A 25883-nucleotide genomic window follows, 5' to 3' on the forward strand; every position below is an offset into this window, starting at 1 on the left:
AGAAGAAGAAGAAGAAGAAGAAGAAGAAGAAGAAGAAGAAGAAGAATCTTTCTCTGTCTCCATCCCTCTCTCTCCCTCCTTCTCTCTCTCTCTCTCTCCCTCTCTTTGTCATTCTCTCTTTCTCCACACCAGTCTATATCTGTATAACTATAGCTATAGAATCTACTGATAGCCACAAACTACAACAGATCTTTGTTACTTACATCCTACTTTTCAAAAGATCCAGAGAAAATTATGTGCAACAAGAATCTAAAGCAATATAAAATTTCAATTGCAGATGGAATGGAAAGGTTAATAATTTATTGCCCTCATGGGAGGTTGTTTTAAGAACAACAGATAATATGGTTTCCATCTTGATAAAAAAAAAATGCCGAACATAATTCTACAACGATGTAACTCAGTTCTGAAAAGTTTGTTATCTAGATCAAAAGTTAACTGTATCCGTTGGTTTTCTCAAAATATTTAGTAGATCAACCAAGAAATTTTATGTCACAGACTAACAAACTGAAGACGTTGGTGTAACATGGAGGTTAAGTTTTGGGTTTCCCAGCCAAAGAAACCTATTCTAAAGTACCACAAACTACAGTTTTGGTTCTTCTTTTGTTTACTTGCAGTCAAATATATGCAATCAGTTTCTCCCAGCAGCTTTGTGCGCGACACGGAAGTTATGATAGAAATGAAAGCAAATGCACCTGTACTCTTCTCAAATCATATTGAAGTCATAAACAATGCGTAAATATATCAATATGGCGCTTAACAGCCACAGAATTCCAAGTCCTTCGTTATAGACAAAAAGAAAATCATCCTCCTCCACACCCATTATGACACAACTCGAAATGTTCTTTCTTGCTTGAAAATAAGTTTGTCTCCTGGACATAGTTCTATCTATGAACGCCTGTTTCTTCAGACATATACTAAAAGAATGTCACCTACTAATGGAGAACTCAGAAGTTGATACCGAGAGACCCGATAGTGTTATTGTTGTCATTTCGAAATATTCTTCTATTGCCCGTATGTTGTACCTTCATCCAACGAAAGGTAATGCACAAAACTATAGAGTCTTTTGATGTTGTGTCAAACCAATCGTTTCACATGTGAATTGTTTACAGCGGTCACTTCTTCGGTCATCACTACACTTAGGCCTAAACTACTGTTGACAGCATTAGGTAACATATACCATTATTTATATAAGGAAGATCATGTATGTGTGTGTATATATATATACATAATTATAACAAAGGCTGGGCTTGTGCCTCACCTCGCATTGAAAAATAGACGTCAAAAGACACTATTACCACCATTAATTCTCCGAGAAAAACACACTACATAATAAGCTAGCAGAAGAAAGAAAATGAATTAAAACTTTGATAAACCGCGTACATGATTGTGTTTCGGGCTTAAAGTAATAAAAACATTACCTATTGCCTTCATCAGCGTCGTTATTCCAAGACAGAATTGATCTTTAACACACTGCACGTAGCTATAAGAGAAGGATATGAATTCTACTTCGCAGCATATCTCGCAGAGTCTCGACGGATATAAGTAAAGCGAAGACGCAGCACGCTTACATATCTGTGGTCACTCGTATATTTATGCCTTGGAATACCGACGCTGATGAAGCCAATAGGTAATGTTTTTATTACTTTAAGCCCGAAACACGATCATGTACGCGGTTAACCAAAGTTTTAATTCATTTTCTTTCTTTTGCTAGCCTATTATGTCGTGTGCTTTTCTCTGAGAATTTATGGTGGTAATAGTGTCTTTTGACGTCTATTTTTCAGTGCGTGGTGAGGCACAAACCAAGTCCTTGTTATAATTATGTATATAATTATAAAACATTTATAAAATTTACGTATGAGGTTTTATTTCCACGCTGACCACATGGTAAAAATCATTAATGATTTTTACCCTTTATTATTATTATTATTATTATTATTATTATTATTATTATTATTATTTCATATATATATATATATATATATATATATATATATATATATATATGGCAGTTGGGGATATATATATTTCCAACTGTCATAGCTATTCAAGCAAAATGAAAAAAAAATGGACTTTTAGATATACACGAATTTATTCTATTTTGGGAGATAAAATACTATAAGAGAATTCTGACAGGGAATTCTACGACCTTGAGTAATTCCTGTAGTATTCCCAGCTACCTCACATATACATATACACATATCACACGTGTGTGCTCGTAGGTAGGTAGGTAGGTAGGTAGGGAGGGAGGGAGGGAGGGAGGGAGGGAGGGAGGGAGGGAGTGAGGGAGATAGATAGAGAGATACATAGATAGATAGATAGATAGATAGATAGATACACATATATACAAACATACATACATACATGCATACATACATACATACATACATACATACATACATACATGCATGCATACATACTGCATGCATTGATGCTGTGACTAAAGCCAGAATAACAAAAGTGTACTGCAGACGCCGGAAAATATATAACTCAGTGCTGTCGGCATTTAACATGTCAGGGCCAGCAGGTATTCATACCTTTAAAAAAAAAAAACAAGGAATATTGGTAGAACAACCGAATAATAAAAAATCAATTCGGTGCAAACATGACAGACCTGATATTGTTCTACAGGACAGGGAACAAAAGGCATGCACTGTTGTAGCGATTAGGTTCCCAGCAGACATGAATGTACAATCAAAAGTCCAGGAAAAAGAGAACATTTATGGCGAATTAATGCGGGACTTAACAGCTCTTGTACTCTATCTATGAGTTCTCATTTGTAATCATCATGCTAGGTGCAATAGGTCATGTACCAACAAATCTGCACAAAAACCTAGAAGCACCTAGTTTCACGGGAAAAGTGCAGAGGAAACTAACGCAGGTTCTCCAAATCCAATCTATTAGTGGCAGGGGAAAGATTTGTAAGACATTCCAAGAATTCTCGATGTGGGATTTTTATGAGAATAGATGCACATACTTGGATGTATGCATCAACAGTTCAGCCAACAGACCAACCCAACCACATATCCACATATACCGGGAACTCTCTTAACTCAAAAAGTCATGTTGCTTTGCTAGAAACCAGCTTGAACTCGCTCAAGAAGAACTTAAATTAAACTCAGAGAAAAATCATACGTACATAAATGCATACAGACATAAATACATGCATACATATATAAATATATACATACATGAATAAACACATACACACACACATACATAAATACATACATAAATGCATAGAGACATAAATACATGCATACATACTTTCATATATACATATACGTATATACAATCATACATATATATACAAATACACATACATAACATATTCATGATATAACATTTATCAAATTATCTAAAATCACGGGTAAGGATCTTTTGGCCATCCAAGTTGCTTTTCAAATGTTACTTTGTAGCGTCGTTCCCACAAATACGCTGGATATTGAGTCTTTAGATATTCTTGTCCTGATTTCCATCCTATCATTCCAGAAGCTGTTTTAGGTATTGGACCAGAATTGAGCGCTTTTCGTTCTTTGTTGTCTTCAGGGACAGAGATATTCTTCAGTTTGTCGATTTGTTGCTGTATACGATCTTTATTCTCTTTAATAACTGCCATTTCTTCCGAAAGCTGTTCAAAAACAAAAACATTATTAAGTGCGAAATAAAATGGAAACAGAAGCGAAAGTATTAATAAGTTGAGGTATTTTCCAACCTGCTAATTCAAGAGGTGAGAGAGCTGGAATGCATACCGTGTCCAAGAGAACTGTTACATAAACATTTTTATAAACCCAAGGTTGTAATGACAGAAAGGAAATGATGACACTTATTTTTTAGTACTAAAACATTAAGAAATTTAAGAGTATTCGTTATCTACATGATATTTTTAAATGTATAGGGAATAATTTTGGCTGTCAACCCGAAGCTCATTTAAAATGTTAAGCATGAAAAAGTGTACATTATTTACATTATTTACAATTGACGGATATTTGTCCTCATTTTGTTTGTTGCTAACACAATGTTTCGGCTGATATACCCTCCAGCCTTCATCAGGGGTCTTGGGGAAAATTCGAGTTCGATTTCAGGTAGTGACCTGAATAGTAATAATAATAACAATAATAATAATAATAATAATAATAATAATAATAATAATAATGATAATAATAATAACGTCGAAAAACACCTTAGGAATGAGAACCCACGTTCGAAATGTCCCCAAGACACCTGATGAAGGCTGGAGGGTATATCAGCCGAAACGTTGTGTTAACAACTAACAAGATGAGGACAAATATCCGTCAATTGTAAATAATATAAATAATATACATAATTCCTCATCTCTTAAATATAGAACTGTATGAAAACGTGTATATGGCTTAGGGTGAGTAAATATAATTTTGGGTGTCTCTGTGAGTTTTGTCGTGGCACTTCTCATTGGATGACTACTGCCACTTCCGCTGCATTCAGTTTAACTTTGGCCTTCTTTGTCCCTAGCACATGTAGGAGACAGACGGTTAGAGCAGGCTTCCCACTGTGTAGAAATGTTAATTTTGTTGGGATTATTAAAATATTTATTTAGTTATTCGATTTCATTTTATAAGTTATCAAGGATGTTTGGGTTGCGTTTTGTCACTGTAGGTTGTAACTCATTCAGCAGTCATAACTGATTTAGAATTGTGTGAACTTGGACATCAAGTAATCTCATAACTGGTTTGTACATGCTATTCATTGGTCATAACTGTTTGTTTCTAAGTATACCCATGGAACTCCTATTTGTGATCGTGGTGCATCTTTGTTAATTAGTTTAATCTATGTTATTCGTATTTATTTCCCTTTTTAGTCTATTCTTTATATGTGTTAATTATTGTTAATTGAATGTTTGACTTCGATAATTATAAATAATCTAATTGAATTGTTTAAAAATGTAATCGAGTTATAGAGGGTTAAGTTTGTAAATTAATTATAGTTTGTATCCGGGTAAAAAAAAAACTTAGGTTTGTATTTTCTTAGGCAGCCTTAGAATATATGTTTGTTACGGAGTTTCACTCTGACGGAAGTAGTGATACTTCCTATATGTGTCGAAATCATGTTATATCCGTTATATTCCTTAAACTACGTGCGAAATATGACTTACTTCGTTAACTTACAATACAAGATGTATGTGTTATACATACACACACACACATACACAAATAAATATGCATGAGGGTGTAGGTGGGGTGTTATGTCCTAGTGGACAGTTATTGAAAGGGCGATAATCATTTCTTCATAGTTTTTGATGGGATTAGAAATTTGAATTTGAAGTTAAGGAATCATATGGGAAAAGATGCATAACATAGACATAGTTTTAATCATTGCTTACATATTAAGAAATTCATAAAATTTCTAGTCTGTGGTAATTATGTATAGTACTGCTTTATTCTTTTTAGAAACTGCCAGCACGATATAAACTAGAATTCACTAATTTACAATTTTATGGAGTGAGAGATTTCTTATAGAAGAAAAATAATTATAGAGTGGAAGAAATTCATGGAATGTATTTTTATTTCGTTTTACGTCATAGAGAGTTTCAAAAGTTCAGCAATCGAGAGAGAAAAGAAAGTTGTTGATGTCTGCACCGGAAATTCTACCTTGTAAATGGAACTTATAGTAGTTAATAATCATAATTTTAATTCCAAACAAAATTCACAAGCAGTGTTTGATATATTCTTTGAGGTGTAGATATTGATTTCAAACTGGTTCGTAGGAGGAATCAGTGGTACTCAAACATTTTCCTCCCTATGGGCCCCTTTGATTGCTGTTTTAATCAACTGGACCTCCATAGGAATTCAATCTATCTATATAAAAACAACATATATATATATATATATATATATATATATATATATATATATATATATATGTATATACATACGCAGGCATATTTAATGCGTGTGTGAGAGAGGCTGATTGTATGTGTGTCTGTTTGGCAAACGACGCCAAAAACATAACTCTAAACCTCTCATATTAACATTATTCCTATCTTCAAAAGAGCAGTCTATGACTGGCTACTAGCTTCAGCTTGGAGCTGTTGTCTTACACAATAGAAGAACATCCAAAACATTTTTGGCATAGATTCTATGAGAATAATCACGGAATATATGTAAGGCTACTTGAATGGTCATTGAAAAATTTATGATTGAACCGAGACAATAACTAAGAAACGGGCGTAATTGTGGAAAAGACCAGAGACACTTCAAAGACTTGCAGGAAGAGATTTCTTTCTCGTTGAGTGGGAGTTAAATCTACTTTGGATCTTTAATTCTATATTACTACCGTTCTTGATTATTTACATTTTTCTTTATCATTAGATCTACATATACATAGATGCACACATACACACACACGCGAGCACACTCATATACATGTGTATGTGTGTGCGTGTGTGTTATAAATATATACATACACACACTCACACACATATATAGGGGGAGAATTCACAAAAAAGCAAAAGACGAAGAGAGATGATGTAGACAACATGTGTGCATGCGTGTGTGTGTGTGTGTGTGTGTGTGTGTGTGTGTGTGTGTATACTATACAGGGTGCGAGGGGTATTTGGGGACATTTCGTGTTTAGTTCATTACACTTCAAATTATTTAATGTATCATTTTTTTTCAGATAACCCTTTCAAGATATCATGCTAACTGAAGAAATGAAAAGACATGCAGTCATAGTTGCTATACATGCAAACCTCAGTGATTTAGAAATTAGCAACTTTCTAAACGTTGCATGATCATGTGTACACAAAGTTCGGTTGGAATTGGAGGCATATGATGATAATGTTTCACCAGTATCAAAGAGAAAAAAAACATTCACAACGCTGACATATTTAAAGGATAACGGAATTTACACAAGTTCAAAACATTATCGAGGAAAACTCCAGAAGATCAATGAGGTCCATTACTAAGTAACTTCGGTTGTCAGAGTGGACTATCATACCTGTGGTACATCGTGACATTCGATACAAGTCCTATTTAATGAGGAAAGACCAATTCGTGTCTGCAAAGACACAGGAAAACTGTCTCATCCGTTCAAAACGGTTACTTAAAGTTAAAAACCCTCATGAATAAGGCATGCTTTGGTTTTTCTCTGACGAAAAAACTTTGACCAGGATCAAGAGTCTAACAGAAGAAATGACATGTGGTTATGTGCAGACCCTACTGAAGTACCCAGAGTGATGCACATGAAATTTCCAGCTACTATGATGGTTTTGGGAGTAGTGAGTAACGAATGTCATGTGATGCCTCCCCACTTTTTTCTACAGGGTCTTAGAATTAATGCTGCTGGATACATTGAGGTACTGGAGACTGTCAAGTCCTGGATTGATGAGGTATGCAATGGAAGGCCATACGTGTTTCAACAAGACTCAGCACCTTCTCACAAAGCCCTAGTCACCCAAGAATGGTTGTTAGACAATCTTACGATTATGTAACACCCAATATGTGGCCTTCGAACTCGCTAGATTTGAACCCCAATTACTACTACGTGTGGAGCATTATTGAAATGGAGACTAATCGTCATCCTCATAATACCATAGCTTCACTGAAGGTCGCCATTGTCCAGGTAATATCCGAAATGAATAAGGACAATATAGTGTCAGTATGCCAGCTGTTTCGGTCCCGCATTGAAGCAGTCATCGAAGCCAAAGACGGTTTCATAGAATAGTTTGCTTAAAAACTCTTTATCAAGACTAATTGCACAAATGTTTATTCAAATATATATTTATGTATGCTGAAATATAGTTGTTTTATTGTATACAAAATCTGTCCTCAAATACCCCAAACTCACCCGTCCTTTGGACAGGTTAAGTTGCATAGGTAGTATTATTTTCACCAAATAATTGAACTACCGAGAAGGTTTACGAATAGCACGCAATCTATGCTTCCGATTAACCTAGGAAAGGAAAATCAAATTGAAGGCTGGTTATTGTGGAGGTCGATGCATTTTAATGATCATAGAACATATAAGTTTGCAAGCAATGCAAAGTAGAGCTACTGAAGCATTTTGGGAGTAGATTATGGATAATGACTACAAAATATAGTTGTTTTACATGAAAGCGAAATTTCTTGTCAGAAACAACCATATAAATGGTGTAATGAAATTGACGGATATTTAGCTTCATCATGAACCATGATTGCGAGTAAATTTATTTGATAGCATTTAATCTTGACTCGGTAAATTCCTTAAATCACTTCCAGCTTAAGAAAGAGCTACTATGCAGTTACTTGATTTGTTAGAAATTGTAAATTAGACTTTACCGACTGTTAAAAAACCAAAAACAATACACATGAGACAAAGTTTTCTGAGATATACTATGCCCGGAAAAAAATTGCTATTGAATATATTTGAACATAAAACTACACCATCGGAATCATATTGGTGCTTATATAACCAGAACAACAATAGCAACATTTAACAAACAAACCCTTTATCATGTAGTTAAATCTTCTTTCCTCTTAGAATGTATCCTTCGTTTCTGGTTCTCACCTGATGTAAGTAGTAGTGCTAATCTGTTAACCAGCACCGCCCAGCGCAGAGATATCGTTAACGAAACTACTCTCTTGTAGACATTTGGTTCAGAAGTTCAGTCTGAATATAACTTATTTTCTCCGATTTGTCTCAGAAGCCTTAACTCTTAAATTATCACATGGCACACTCTTCGCCAAAATCCTTTGATGCAACAGCTTCGAGCAAAGTCACACGCTTCGTCATATATCTCATCAATGCAGAATTCCGTAGAGACGTGCTATGAAGGAGAAACAAGTCTTTGATAATAATCTGACTTTATATACAGGTTTTCCTCTGAAATTCAACGTCAACAACTTCAATTTCATCATTACCAGCATCAATTTCTTTATCTCGATCAATTTTCGTCTATCTCGATATCAAAATCATCAATTTAATTTCGTCATCATCAATTTGAATGTCATCAACAGTAGAATGAAACAATTTTTTTTTTACGATCAGACTCTGAAATCAGTGATTACTTGCATAAAATTGTGAATGAATGTAAATAATAAAACGTTATATGAAGGAGTACATGATTTATGTAATAGAAATTGTCGCACCAAACATTTACGTTAATATATTGATACCAAGCTGCTTTTGATTACCGAGTGTGATCTCTTTAGGATTTTCGGAAGAGAATTAAAAAAAGGGAATAATGAATGAAAGGTTGAACTGGTAATATTTGGGTATTTTTGGTTTTGTTGTGTTGTGTATGTATATATTATATGTAGTCTTACACTTAAAGCATTATATGTAAGTATATTAAAAATAATTTTACGTGCGACAATTTTTAGCATACAAAACGTGCAATCTTTTATACAACTTTTAATGTCTGTATTTTTGTTACAATTCTCCGACACCCAGTCACTGGTATCAATATCTGCTCACAAAAGATGTGGTGACATTTACGTTGACGATGAGGAAACGGAATTCGTGACAATGTAAATGTAGATAAACAGAGGTTGACGCTGAAGAATTCGAGGTTGACGTTGACTAGATAGAGATTGGTAATGACGAAATTGAGAGGGAAGCCGTGTAACGGGAAAATAGCAGGTTTCTCATTTCGATCCAAAGCCTTATATACCTATAAATTTCCCTAAGGAAAGAAAAAACACTAAAAAGTCATTTCTTATTGAAATAATTTAAAATAAAATTTTAAACTAACGAACAAGTGAAAAAAACAAGTGAACAAACTAACGTGCAAACAAGTGAAAAAACATTCAATGCATAGCAAGTTCGGGGTTTTGGAAAAGCGTGAGACTAGCTCAACTGACTCAGCAATCCTTGACCGAGAATATATCATATTTTCTACACAGTATGAATCGTATTCGAAAAAAATTATGTCCATTTCTTCCTCACAACTTTATACCAGTGAAAGAGAATTCGTGCAATACATATATGCATAACATAAAGAAATATATACGTGTGTGTGTGTGTGCATATACACATCCACATATACACACATACACACACCTGTATATATATATCATATATATATATGCATACTCATGTACATATATGTTCAGTTATAGCTAGGTAAGGATATACATGTGTCTATGTATATATATACATATATATATATATATATATATATATATATATATATATATATATATATATATATATATATATATATATATATATATATATATATATATATATATATATATATGTATGTATGTATGTATGTATGTATGTATTAATGTCTGTTTTTATGGTATCATAAAAACAATTTTACATATATGTAAATCCATATATAGACATAAACATATTTATATATATATACATATGTTCGTACATGTATATATGTATTATAAATATGTATACACACACATACACATGCACACACAAACACACACAAACACACACACACACACATATATATTGTATAATGGAAGTGTTGATAGCATTAACACTTTGTGGAGAAGTCGGCTGAAATATCTTAGTGATACAGAAGACACTAATTATCCTATTGCAGTGAATTCTAGTTGAATGGTTCGCTTTTATATTATGGTATATATTGGCTAGTCTTCTCCTCTTTAAATCAAAGAACCGCGCGCGCATAATTTTTGTGGGTATATGTAATAGACTTATCAGTATAAGTCTTTGTGTGTGTATGTATATATATGCATATATACATATATATGTATGTATATGTTCATATAAGTGCATATATGTGTATACATATGTACATATGTACCGGTACTTACATATGTGTGCGTGCATATGTGTACACTCACACACATGTGTGTGCATATACTTATACATATATGCATGTATCATTTGGTCGCATATGTGTGCATCGTGTATGCGGATGTAACGGGAATGGTGCTCACACTTTGCAAAACTTGTTTTCTACGCTATCAACTTTATGTATGAAGAGAAGAGATAGCGAATATTGCAGGGCTATTAGAGATCGATAGATCGACTGATAATATAAGATCAGTGAGTGGTAAACAATTTGACAGAAATCGTCTTGAAATAGCAGCTTTACCTTTTATCCGCCATAAATACTTTATATTAGATTTTATATATGTGTGTGTGTGTGTGTGTGTGTGTGTGTGTGTGTGTGTGTGTGTGTGTGTGTGTGCGTACATACACACACACATATGTATATACATATATATATATGTACGTATATATATGTACGTACAAATGTATGTATGCATCTATTTATGTATACATATATATATAATGTAAATTACATTCCTTCTAAGTTAGTGTGGCTTCTCATACGGATTGATTAAACTTTAACATAATTAAGTATTCTAGGAGCAGCGAAAGTTGTTATGAATAACAGCATGGGAATCATCAAAAATCTTTGCTCGATTATGTCATTGTTCTGCGATCGAATCTGACCTTGACTTTCATTTCTCCTTGATCTGCCTTTTATTTCAGAGCTTTTTTTAAAAAAATAAGGAATAATAGTATATTGTTTGCTATTTAGTGACATATGTTAATAGTATGAACATTAGTATATTACTATCGATCTTTATTTATCTTCTATTGAAGACGTAAAAGTTTGCTTTTGGAGAATTCGAACGTAGAATCCAGAAGAACAGAACTAAAGATTGTAAAACATAGGCAGCATTTTGCTCAATACTCTTCTGTACCCTCCAACTCACTACTCTAGTAAAGGCGCGTGGCTTAGTGGTCAGGGGAAGTGGCTCACGATTGTATGGCGCTGCGTTGTGTCCTTAAGAAAGGTCACGAAGTGCTGGTGAAACAGCAGCCCAACGAGAGGTACAGTGGTTGATCAAAACATAAGGATACTCCTACCAGCGAACTAGGCGACTATTAAGGTCTAAAATCACTTCACCTTGCCTGTTGGGGTCACATGGCTTGTCGATGAATGGGGCTTAGTGGCTAGACTGAGCAGCTAGTAGAACTTTCGCATATCATCGATCGAGGCAGTTCGCTCAATGTCTGTAGCAATCGAGAGCCAGAAAGAATTTCATTCTTCTCGCGCGGAGCGAGCAGTTAGTCTTCTGAGGTGGCGGTAGTCATCAGAGACATTCATACGAGCTTGCTTGGTTTTCTCTCCCAGCTCTATTGTAACACTCGAGATCCAGTCTTTACGCCGGCGTTTGGTGACGCCAAGATGTTTCTTAGCCACCTCTTTGACGTTGTGTTTGGACAACTACCACATGCTTTCTATCGGTACTTCCGCTTCGTGAAGGGCTTCTCATCCATCAAACCAGTTTTACATATCAACACGCAAGATGTTAGCAGTGTTCTGACACTTCAGCTTAGAAATGTCGTACCTGAATGGTCGATCTGACTTATTCGCTTTCAGGCGAATCCTAAGTGTTGCACATAATCTAGTGTATCTGGTTTGCCATTACGCCATCGGTTGAGTACCAGGTAAGCAAACGATGCGTGGGATGCTGAAAGCGAGTGTCCATAGCACCCAGCCAGTTGGATGCTGCGAAGCCAACCAAGCGATCGCCATTTGCACAGTGTTACCGAAAATGGGCTCAGAATGCCACGAAAGTTCTGATCACCCCTGCCCGTACAGACATTCCAATCATATGCGACATCAAATAGATCGAGCGAAGGGACACGGTCACCAGCTGCTTAGAATCTGTCGTGCAAGTCATCTTTCGTCCGACCTTCAGCGTTCAGGGTGGGCACATACTCTGCAAGCATAGTGATATTGTAGATCGACCCTTTAAGGCGGCTATGGGCGAGGCGTGGAGAGATCGGCTCCAAAGCTATGAGAGCTCTTGGCTCGGCTACTGGGTCTCTCACTCCACTGAGGTAGAGGTGATAGCTGTCCCAAATTGAGGGACCCTGCTACTGCTGCCAGGATACCGCACTTTTGTTTGACATGCGACGTCTCCGTTGTACTCATGTAGAGTTGTCATCGCTAGTGTTTTGGTTGCAGCCCAAAAATCCAGTTTGCAAATTTGACAAATGCCCCACTTGAAGAGCAAGTGTGTTGAAGAGCTCGCACGCCATAGCTTTAGTCGTCATTCTGTTGAGGTGTAGAGTTCATGTTCGGAGTTTCAGTGGGAATAACAAGTTCACATGTGGTCCCCGGTCGCATATGTACACATTTTGGGATAGTCTGATCCGTAGTAGCTCATCATGCAGTCGATTGTCGACTGTTGCAAAGAGCTCGCTGACCAAATTAGTGCCGATTATCGGAGCAGATGTAGCCTGGGCTTGAAATGCGTTCTAAAGACATGCTTTAACAAAAGAGGTGCCACACTCCGAGCACGCCGAGCACCAACCCGGAATTTCTGAGTGATCGTGAAATTACTAGATAGTCGTTGAACCTACACTAGTTTCATCAGTCCTTTTTGACAGGTTTTCTTTTTAGTCCTGCTAGGTTTCTAAAACGCTCTTCACCAGGCAAGCCTAATGGAGGCGCTGATTTAATCGCCGCCGACCCGACCATACAACAAGTCGCACTGGATCCCATGTTACCAGTAGCACTCATGAGAGACCACACAAGTGACCTGAACCTTATCACATGAATGTGCTGGAAATTAACTCACTCACTCTATCAAATCGGCATTGTCTGTACAGGTACATGGTGCGCTAGACGTCTGATGTCGAAGTAATCGCAGAGCAACTCAAAATGAGGAGTTTTGCTCAAGGACACATTGCAAGATTACACAGCACTGCACGGTACGGAGCACCCTAACCACTAGGCCACGCGCCCTCACACACACATATACACACATACACACACACAACACACACCCATACATTATATGTATGTATATATATATATATATATATATATATATATATATATATATATATATATATATATATATATATATAGGCGCAGACGTGGCTGTGTGGTAAGTAGCTTGCTTACCAACCACTTGGTTCCAGGTTCAGTCCCACTACATGCAACTTGGACAAGTGTCTTCTACTATAGCCTCGGGCCGACCAAAGCCTTGTGAGTGGATTTGTTAGACATAAACTGAAAGAAGACCGTCGTGTATATATATATATATATATATATATATATATATATATACATATATATATATATATATACATACATACATACATACATACATGTGTTTGTCTTTGTATGTGAGTGCCCTTGTGTCTGCTTGACAACCGTCGTTGGTGAGTTTATGTACCCGTAAACTAACGGTTTAGCAAAAGAGACAGATAGAATAAATCCTAGGCTTTTTTTCAACTAAAAAATCCCCTTCAAGGCGGTACTCCAGCATGGCTACAGTCAAATGACTGAAACAAGTTAAAGAATAAAAGAATAAATAAATATTTATTCTGAAAATGTCTGATGCTTTGTGCAGAAGTACAGAAGGAAAATATATCATTCATTCTTTGCTCCCTTCTCGAAATATGCAATATACAAAAATAAAAAGTAATCAAACTGAAAACCACAAAATAAATAGACAATGAAAGACAAACCCAGAAACAAATAATGTTTTGTTGTTTTGTGAGGTTTTTTTTTTTTCCAGATTCAGCAGACAAATTTGTAGAAATAACCATTTTATTGTATTTAGCGGAATGGTGAAGTAATGTGCTAAAAATATAAGATACCTGGATAATGAAGAAAATGACAGTTACATGAATCGTGGATCCACACCGAAGATATTTTAGTATAACAACTCGAAATTGATTTTCGGTGCAATGTGAAATATACAATAGATTTAGAAATACTTGATTGCTGCTTTTGTTTCCAATTTTTGTAAAAAGTAAAGCAATTTTAGAGAACTTTCTGGAACAACGGTTGTAGTAGTTATGTTATCTAATATTTTTTTTTACTTTGTTGTATTTGTAATAGAACATGTATTTGTTGTGTAGAGAGAGTAGAAAACATGTGCTATTGTGTATGTTTGTGCGTGTGTGTGTGTGTGAGGGTATCTGCGTTTGTATGCATGTAGAGAGGGATGGAATGTGATTAGATAGATAGATAGATAGATAGATAGATAGATAGATAGATAGATAGATAGATAGATAGATAGATTCGATATAATCGTGCAATAAGTTTCTTCCGATAATGCATGCGCAATGATATCCAGTAACCAACCCGAACTAAGTGTCCATAGCCGGACTACAGTTTATGCACATCCATGCATGAATTACCTGCAGCTTTTTTAGAGCCTATGCTTCAGGTTTTGGGGGCTTTTTCTTCTTTTTTTTAGTTAGTTAAAAGTCTTCATTCAATCATCATTGCCTTTTTTAATATTAAATGCACATTCTGTTAATAACTGCTTTGTAATATTTCATCTTATAGTTGGCTGCTTTAAATTTTTCCGTGTGTAGATTTTAGAAAAATTCAGAAAAAAAATGGATATTTTTTTAATGAAATTTTCAGCAAATACCTTTCAGAGTGTGTAGATTACGATTAGACAGCAATTTGTAGTGAAAAAAAATTTCCGAATGGCGGGGAGAGTAGTTTATGAAAATTCCCACGTTTCGGCTCATAACTTTCAGAAAAACGAATGAAATGTTCTACAAATACATGCCAAAGTGACTGCATTACTATCATAACGGAATTTGAAGTGAAAAAATATCGGGGGCTTGCACACATATTTACTGCAACACATCACACATCTACAAAGCGAAACGTGAAATTCCGTAAAAATTGTGACGTTTGTCAGTATGTATGTATGCGTACTCACCATTTTTCTTTACACAGCGAATCCCGATATAATCGTAATTTACACTGTTTGAAAAGTATTTCTAAATTTCATGTAAAAATACCTATTTTTCCGATAGTAATTTTTCCGAAATTCTTCCACACACACATCGGGAGACTTTTTCCATAACAAATTCCGGTATAATCGAAATCTACACCATTTGAATCATATTTGTAAAAACCTTCATTTATCAAATACCCATTTTTCTGAAGATTATTGAGGAACCAAAGTCGGTGGAGCACATTTGTATATGTGTACCCTTTGCTTTAACATAAGTACTGCATTGTTATATGTACATATCTGCTTGCTTCGCTTCACTTTCATTTTGTATGTAACACAATTTGGTTATATAACTCCATGTTATATATTAACAAACAACACACATTTTTCGTTCAGTTTTTATCAAAAAGGCTATAATAATGTGAATGAGATGGGCTTCATTTTTTTTCTTACACATAAAGGAAGATAGGATGGCATATATATATTATATTATATTATTATATTATATTATATTATATTATATTACATTATATTTGTGTGTGCGCGTGTGCTATTGATAACGCCTAAAACAAGATACTTCTCTCCAATTCACCTTGGTGAATATAGCTTTGGCTAGAAGGAATTGATGTTATTCGACGGTATCCAACGGTCATCGAGTATTTCGACCCTGAACCGTAACACCTTCCCGTTGGTGAATCAGTAGAAGTGGCCAAACCACTGCTCGTCATGTACACCTGCCTTTCACCTTAACTTGCTTCTCTCCTTGCTCCATAACTGGCAAGAAGCCCTTTCTGCTGTTTTACCGTCATGCACACAGCTACCATTCACCCGCTTCACTCTCTTCACTCCATACAGACTGAGCAGGGAATCTCCAGCATCGACCGGGAATAACTATGACAGCCATCCCCTCTCCTTGCAATCCTGCCGAAGGCTCCCATGCTTGACACTTCTGTTGAAAGACTTCCTCAGACCATTCCTCCTACATAATTACCGTTTCAAATCATAAAACTACATCTGGCCTCGGGTTGTTAGAGAACTGCAATCTTTCTCACAGATCTACTTTCACATCCCATGATTAGGTCACATGTAGTAGATTATTTGACCTATTTGCTGTTTTCACTGGCTTTTCTCTTTCATTCACGAACTTGATTATTGGTGTTGTTTTCCTCTGCTGATGGTGTGGACGAGTTTTGCAAACACCTTGTCATGGTACCACTTGCATCTCCCTCGAATAAGTTCTATTTTGCACCTCGACAGTATGTGTGTCAAGGTGCCTCTTTTCTACAGTCTTCACAGCTGGTTCCCTTCCAAACCCCCATCTGTACTAGATTGTTGGAATTGTGTGTCATACACCAGCAGCTGCAGGAGGGTTTTAGCCTTCACAAGTCTGTCCATGTAACCTAACTTTTCAGGGTGTCCCATTTAGTCCAGGTTCACTGACATACCAGCTCAACAGCTCTTGTCCGTCTTCTTTCGTCCTCCTGGTTCCGTTCTTTTGTCTGATTCATTGCTCTCCTTTCCTTGACATGTTTTCTTCCATTGTTGGAAAAAGGAAAGAACTGAGACCCTGCCGTCTTGTGCCTGTAATTCCAATGATGTCGTGTAGGTTCAGCATTTTTTCAACCTGCAAAGATGTTGAAGTAGATAAAAGGCTGGTTGATGGACGAAAATCTGAAACGGCCAACTGAATTGCTAATTATAGCTACTTAGGAACAAGCTACGTAGACAAATTTGACAAAAGTAAAGATTGATGAAGCTCAGTCGGAGAGCACAGCAGGATCTGTGGGAAATGGGCCGAAATATTAACCATTTCGAAAATGGATATAGTAATCTAGCACAAAAAGAATATAAGCGCATGTATGACTGCGTCGCTAAAAGAGTGCATTGGGACGTTAATCATGAGTGCGGATTCAAAGAAGTAGAAAGGTAGTATGGACACCACGAGATAGAGAAAAATAACTGCAGAATTTTATGGGACTTCTGGATAAAGACTGACAATACTAGTAAAGCAAGAAGGCTAGATATGATTGTAGAGTACAAAAAAAATCAAAGAGTATAAGATCATAGACTTTGCAATACAATATGATGATAGAGTTGATATGAAATGAATTGAGAAAATTGAGAAATATCACACCTGAGATACGAAGAGATTGTCTGAGACTAAGACGATAATTGTCCTTGTGGTAATTGGTACACTTGACACTACGGCTAGAGGATACTGAAATTGAGACTCGCATTCTCAACCAGGACAAAAGAGCAATCTTGTATTCCGCAAGAATCTCAAGAAAGATTCTTAAGATTTAAAGGGACTTGTTGCCAAATCTCAAAACAGCATTCCAACTAATATAGCATACCTATTATAGGCACAAGACCTGCAATTTTGGGAAAGGGTATAGTCAATTACTTATTTCATCAACCCCGAAAGACTGAAAGGCAAAGTATACTCCGACAGTATTTGAACTCAGAACATAAAGCTGGAAGAAATACGGCTTTAATAATAATAATAATAATAATAATAATAATAATAATAATAATAATAATAATAATAATAATAATAACAACAACAACAACAACAACAACAACAACAACAACAATAATAATAATAATAATAATAACAACAACAACAACAACAACAACAACAACAACAACAACAACAACAATAATAATAATAATAATAATAATAATAATAATAATAATAATAATAATAAATGACAAATACATCTAATGTGAACCGTGACCAGCAAAATGTCATAAAAGAGTTAGAACCAGCGGAGAGCTACAAATACCAAGGGGTAATTGAAGGGGACAATATCAAGCACTCAGTGATGAGGGAAAGGATCAGAAGAGAATGTTATCGCAGGGTGAGAGCAATACTGAAGACAGAGCTGAACGCGAGAAACAGGATCGAAGCGATCAATGCTCTAGCCATACCAGTCGTGACTTACAGTTTCAATATCGTTAACTGGTCAATTACTGAAATATGTAATGTTGACAGAAAAATACGAAAACTGTTGACAATGCATAGAATGCACAACCCTAAGGCAGATATAGAACGTCTTTATTTGCCAAGAAAAGAGGGAGACCGAGGACTTCTACAGCTGGCATTATCAATGAAGGTAGCCACAATTGGCCTAGACACCTATCTGAAAAACTCTGAGGACTGGATGCTAAAACGTGTCTTAAAATATGAAAGCAAGAAAGCATCTTACTCAGTAACAAAACAGGCAAAGGACTATCTAGGTGAATTCCAATTGCAACAAATTCAAGAATTAGACGAACTAGAAACACCTGCAGAAAAAGCTAAGCGCTTGAAAACCCGTGCAAAAATTGCTGCCTTAGATATTATGACTGAAAATTGGCATGGAAAACCTCTCAATGGCAAATACCCAAAGAGAGCGAATAATGCAGATATTGACAAAGCCCTTACCCACCAATGGTTAATGGCCTCTGGCTTGAAATCAGAAACAGAGGGGTTTATCATAGCAGCCCAAGATCAGTGCCTACCTACAAAGAACTACCAGGCCAACATATTAAAGAACGGCAGCTCCCCATTATGTCGTATATGCCAACAACAAAATGAGACCATCGATCATGTTGTCTCCATGTGCAGTCTGCTTGCGCCTACAGAGTATCTCAACAGGCATGATAGAGCTGCACAATATATTCACTGAGTAATATGCAAAAACCTGGACTTGCCCCATGATAAAAAATGGTGGGAACACAAACCACCCCCAGTACTTGAAAATGATCACATTGCACTCCTCTGGAACTTCACCATTCAAACTGACAGAAAGATAGACGCAAATAGGCCAGACATCATACTGAAAAACTTCAGACAAAAATCATGCCTCTTCATTGATATGATTGTCCCAATCGATATAAACGTATCTGTCAAGACCTACCAAAAACTGAGCAAATATAAAGATCTTGAAATAGAAATTAGCAAAATGTGGAATCTGAAGACGAAAACAATACCTATTGTCATAGGTGCCCTGGGAATGACAGCGAAACGGGCTGATTACTACCTAGCTCAGATACCAGGAAACCCCAAAATGGCTGAAGTTCAAAAGATAGTGCTCATGGGAACTGCCCATATCCTACGTAAAATACTGTCTATGTGATCTCGAATTTTAAAGCAAACACATAATTTTCTTATGGTTTCTTAAGCATTCACTTGAACAAAACTATACAAATCCAAATATATGGTACCCTAGGCATAACACCTACATGAACTTCTAACTTGTTCATGTAGGTGTTCTCTTGAGGTCTCTGGGTGAGACTTGGATCCAACTTGTACAAATGCAAAACAAAAGTCAAACACAAAATAATAATAATAATAATAATAATAATAATAATAATAATAATAATAATAATAATAATAATAATAATAATAATAATAATAATAATAATAATAATGTTTGAAAAACCTTAAATTTGACAAGAGTATCAAACCTACAAAGACCCATAAACTAAAGAAAAAATATAATATGAAAACCATAGTTGACATTGATGCCACCATAGAAACCATCAAGCAAAAGGTATGTGCTAAAGCTGCCCGCATAGCAAGGTATGAAAAGCGTGTTAGATTCTTCCGAGATAATAACATGTTCAAAAATAACCCCAAAAATTTCTACAGGAAGATAGGGAAAACACCAGTAACAATAAAGTCTGTCCCATCAAAAGAAGAAGTGCAAGAATTTTGGAATAAAATCTGGGCAGAAGATAAAACACACAATGAAAAGGCCCCTTGGATTGATAGAATATCTACAGACCTAGACTCCTTAGAGGAGCAAAAGTGGGAGGAGGTCAAGTTAGAAGATATAAGATCTGCTCTCAGGAGGTCAAGCAAATGGAAGTCTCCAGGAAAGGATAAAATTCCTAACTTCTGGTTGAATGCCTTCCCAGAAAGCCATGAACTGCTAACAAAACTTTACAACGATGTTTTGCAAAATCCTAGTTTGATGCCCTCTTGGCTAGTTAATGGTTTAACATTCCTGCTTCCAAAAAATGAGGAAACAAACGAACCAAAAAATTATCGCCCCATAACCTGCTTAACAACAATGTATAAGACGCTAACATCTGTCCTAACCTAGTACACCTATGGTTTTTTAATAGAAAGTAGCATATCCCCTAATGAGCAAAAGGGATGTAAACGTGGATCTTATGGTTGTAAAGATCAGCTACTCATCAATAAGATGATCTTAGAAGATTGTCACAAGCGACACAAAAACTTGTCAATAGCTTGGATAGACTATAAAAAGGCCTTTGATAGCCTACCACATAGCTGGATTAGGAAATGTCTGGAAATGTATAAAATAGCTCCTACTCTGCGAAACTTTTTATCTGTAAGTATGAGATCATGGAGAACCACACTGATGTTGAACAATGACAATGAATCTCTAAATGCTGGAGATGTAAGAATTTCATGTGGCATTTTCCAGGGTGACTCACTATCACCACTCCTCTTCTGTCTAGCCCTAATACCGCTCTCAAAATTGCTCAATGATGCACAGTATGGTTATAAAATATTTGATAAAAATATAAATCACCTCATTTACATGGATGATTTAAAGCTCTTTGCAAAAAATGACCAACAACTCAAAGGCCTACTAGCGATTGTTAAACAATTCAGTGATGACATCAGGATGCAATTTGGCCTTGATAAATGTGCAAAAGCTACCTTTATCAAAGGAAAAATGACAAATACATCTAATGTGAACCTTGACCAGCAAAATGTCATAAAAGAGTTAGAACCAGCGGAGAGCTACAAATACCTAGGGGTAATTGAAGGGGACAATATCAAGCACTCAGTGATGAGGGAAAGGATCAGAAGAGAATGTTATCGCAGGGTGAGAGCAATACTGAAGACAGAGCTGAACGCGAGAAACAGGATCGAAGCGATCAATGCTCTAGCCATACCAGTCGTGACTTACAGTTTCAACATCGTGAACTGGTCAATTACTGAAATATGTAATGTTGACAGAAAAATACGAAAACTGTTGACAATGCATAGAATGCACCACCCTAAGGCAGATATAGAACGTCTTTATCTGCCAAGAAAGGAAGGAGGCCGAGGACTTCTACAGCTGGCATTATCAATGAAAGTAACCACAATTGGCTTAGACACCTATCTGAAAAACTCTGAGGACTGGATGCTAAAACTTGTCTTAAAATATGAAAGCAAGAAAGCATCTTACTCAGTAACAAAACAGGCAAAGGAATATCTAAGTGAATTTCAATTGCAACAAATTCAAGAATTAGACGAACTAGAAACACCTGCAGAAAAAGCTAAGCGCTTGAAAACTCGTGCTAAAATTGCTGCCTTAGCTATTATGACTGAAAAATGGCATGGAAAACCTCTCAATGGCAAATACCCAAAGAGAGCGAATAATGCAGATATTGACAAAGCCCTTACCCATCAATGGTTAATGGCCTCTGGCTTGAAATCAGAAACAGAGGGGTTTATCATAGCAGCCCAAGATCAGTGCCTACCTACAAAGAACTACCAGGCCAACATATTAAAGAACGGCAGCTCCCCATTATGTCGTATATGCCAACAACAAAATGAGACCATCGATCATGTTGTCTCCATGTGCAGTCTGCTTGCGCCTACAGAGTATCTCAACAGGCATGATAGAGCTGCACAATATATTCACTGAGTAATATGCAAAAACCTGGACTTGCCCCATGATAAAAAATGGTGGGAACACAAACCACCCCCAGTACTTGAAAATGATCACATTGCACTCCTCTGGAACTTCACCATTCAAACTGACAGAAAGATAGACGCAAATAGGCCAGACATCATACTGAAAGACTTCAGACAAAAATCATGCCTCCTCATTGATATGACTGTCCCAATCGATATAAACGTATCTGTCAAGACCTACCAAAAACTGAGCAAATATAAAGATCTTGAAATAGAAAGTAGCAAAATGTGGAATCTGAAGACGAAAACAATACTTATTGTCATAGGTGCCCTGGGAATGACAGCGAAACGGGCTGATTACTACCTAGCTCAGATACCAGGAAACCCCAAAATGGCTGAAGTTCAAAAGATAGTGCTCATGGGAACTGCCCATATCCTACGTAAAATACTGTCTATGTGATCTCAAATTTTAAAGCAAACACATAATATTCTTATGGTTTCTTAAATATTCACTAGAACAAAACTGTACAAATCCAAATATATGGTACCCTAGGCATAACACCTACATGAACTTCTAACTTGTTGTCTCTTGAGGTCTCTGGGTGAGACTTGGATCCAACTTGTACAAATGCAAAACAAAAGTCAAACATAAAATAATAATAATAATAATGCGTAAGACACATGCGAAATCAACATCGGAAAGTTTACAAATTATAAAATATAAGTGGAACAAAACAATAAGTACGTAAATTGATTAATTACGCATACACTCGAATGTCTACACAACAACATATACATTTTAATAGCCATAGGACTACACATACATCCCAATGTTTGCACAACTACGTGAAATTTACAGGAAACACATACATGCATATGAAAGCACGTATCACAAACGATGAAAAAAAATAACAAAACAATTTTCTTTATTTTTAGAACTAGCACAGAGTAAACAATTCAGAAGTTTAAAAAGACCCCAAAAAACTATGCCCGGAGATAAATCTATCAACGGAACAAACAAAAACAGACGAATACAAATCTGTTAGCCTTAAGAAGCTGCGTTATGAGAAATGCTCTCATTCAGAGAACTTGGAGGCGGTGTTGTCTCAAAAAATTGACCCTAAAGAGACAGATCCGTCTCCTAATGTCAACGTCCAAGCTCGTCATGCCTCGATAACAAAGCAAGATACAAACCGAATTAGTCGTCACCCGGATCAACAAGGGTTGCACACCCCAGTGAGGAACCATACTAGGTGCGAAAAATCAGCTACTAGTTCAAATCTTCCCGAAACACAGGAGCTGGAAGTACCCCACAACCAGAATATTCTAACCAATAGCCAAAAGAAAAAGAATGAAAATGGTCTAGGGGAGATAATAAAGAAGTTCTTAAGGCCTTCTATCATGCCATGTATTTCCCCACAAAAAGATTTAATACTGAACAAACTTACCTAAACTGGAGACAAACACCTTGAAGTAAGATCTTACATAGACAGTAACTAACTTGCCAACATCAGAAGAAACATTATGAAAAAGAAATTACGAACTGAATTAGAGATTGACCAAATTAAACATTCAGCAAGAGATAATAGGAACGAAGTTGCAGCTAAAGAAGGTACTACAGAGGAAATAATTATAGACCAGCCCAGGTCAAATGAAAATGCAGTAATTGTAGAAAGAGTCAATGTAACTGATGAACAAAGTAACATACTCTCTGAACCAACCATAAACATCAACGCAGATAAAAATCAAATAGATGAAGAAAGTCACAAAAAAATTGACCCAACAGAACTAGATGATCTAAAAAATCAAATCATGATCGAATGGCTGAAAAGTAAAGAAACCAGTATGAATGAACGTGACACTCTCCCAAAAATTCACAACTCTAACCAAAACCTGAAAGTAATTGGTAAAATCTGTCTTGCACTTAAGGATATAATTTCAGCTATTAATGCTGATATTACAGATCTCAACGGTTCTATGTGGTGACAAGATTAGAAAACGACAACATTCCCACAGAAAGCCTGCTTGGCAAGAGCGGATTCGACACCAAATTCAGCTACTTAGGTCTGACATAGAATGGTAAAAAAAACCTTAAGTTTGACAAGACTATCAAACCAACAAAAATCCGAAAATTAAAGAAAACATATAATATGAAAACCGTACTTAACATCGATACCATCATAGAAACAGTCAAGCAAAAGGTATGTGCTAAAGTTGCCCGCATAGCTGCCCAAAAAGCGTGTTAGATACTTCAAGGACAACATGTTCAAAAATAACCCAAAAGTTTTTACAGGAAGATAGGGAAAATACCAGAAGATAGGGAAAATACCAGAAGATAGGAAAAATACCAATATGTCCCATCAAAAGAAAAAGTGCAGGAATTTTGGAATAAAATTTGGCAGAAAAAAAAACAGACAATTAAAATGCCCCTTGGATTGCTAGAATATCTACAAACTTAAACTCCTTAGAAGAGCAAAGTGGGAGGGTATCAAGGTAGAGGATGTAAGATTTGCTCTCAGAAAGTCAAGCAAATGGAAGTCCCCAGGAAAGGATAAAATTCCTAACTTCGGGCTGAATGCTTTCCCAGAGAACTGCTAACAAAACTTTACAACAATGTTTTGCAACAACCTTGACTAGTTAATGGTGTTACATTCCTGCTTCCAAAAAATGAAGAAACAAAAGAACCAAAAAATTATGGACCCATAACCCGCTTATCAACAACATAAAACGCTAACATCTGTCTTGACTGAATACACCTATAGTTTTTTAATAAAAAGTGGCATATTTCCTAATGAGCAAAAAGGATGTAAACGTGGGTCCTATGATTGTAAAGATCAGCTACTCACCAATAAGATGATCTTGTAAGACTGTCACAAACGACACAAAAACTTGTCGATAGCCTGGGTAGACTATAAAAAACTTTTGATAGCCTACCACATAGCTGGATTAAGAAATATCTGGAAATGTATAAAATAGCACTTACTCTGCGAAACTTCTTGTCTCTAAGTACGAGATCATGGAGAACCTCACTGACTTTGAACGGTGACAATGAATCTATCTATACTGGAGATGTAAGAATATCATGTTGCATTTTCCAGTGTGACTCTCTATCACCACTCCTTTTGTCTAGCCTTAATACTTCTCTCGAAATTGCTCGATGATGTACAATATGGCTATGAAATATTTGATAAAAATATAGATCATCTCATTTACATGGATGATTTAAAGCTCTTTGCAAAAAGTGACCAACAACTACAGGACTTACTAGCAATTGTTAAACAATTCCGTGATGACATCAGGATGCAACTTGGCCTTGATAAATGTGCAAAAGCTACCTTTATCAAAGGAAAAAATATAGAAATATCCAATGTTAATTTTGACCAACAGAATGGCATCAAGGAGTTAGAACCAGCGGAGAGCAATAAATACCTAGGTGTATTTGAAATTGATGGAATCGAACATTCAATGATGAGGGAAATGATCAGAAGAGAATGGTATCGCAGGGTAAGAGCAATACTTAAGACAGCGCTGAATGCAAGAAACAGGATCGAAGCGAT

General features: G+C 36.1%; 1 protein-coding gene across 1 annotated transcript in view; it reads right to left on the reverse strand.

Moving 5' to 3' along the window:
* Window positions 1-2070: 2070 nt before the first annotated feature.
* Window positions 2071-25883, reverse strand: part of LOC106873291 (uncharacterized) — a 124572-nt gene continuing 100759 nt past the window's right edge. Inside the window, exon 3 of the mRNA XM_014920600.3 lies at window positions 2071-3628. Coding sequence (XP_014776086.2) covers window positions 3362-3628 — 267 coding nt within the window. The 3' untranslated portion in view covers window positions 2071-3361. The remainder of the gene's footprint in view (window positions 3629-25883) is intronic.

Source organism: Octopus bimaculoides, chromosome 11, assembly GCF_046866305.1.
Source record: "Octopus bimaculoides isolate indiv1 chromosome 11, ASM4686630v1, whole genome shotgun sequence".
Classification (NCBI taxonomy): Eukaryota; Metazoa; Mollusca; class Cephalopoda; order Octopoda; family Octopodidae; genus Octopus; species Octopus bimaculoides.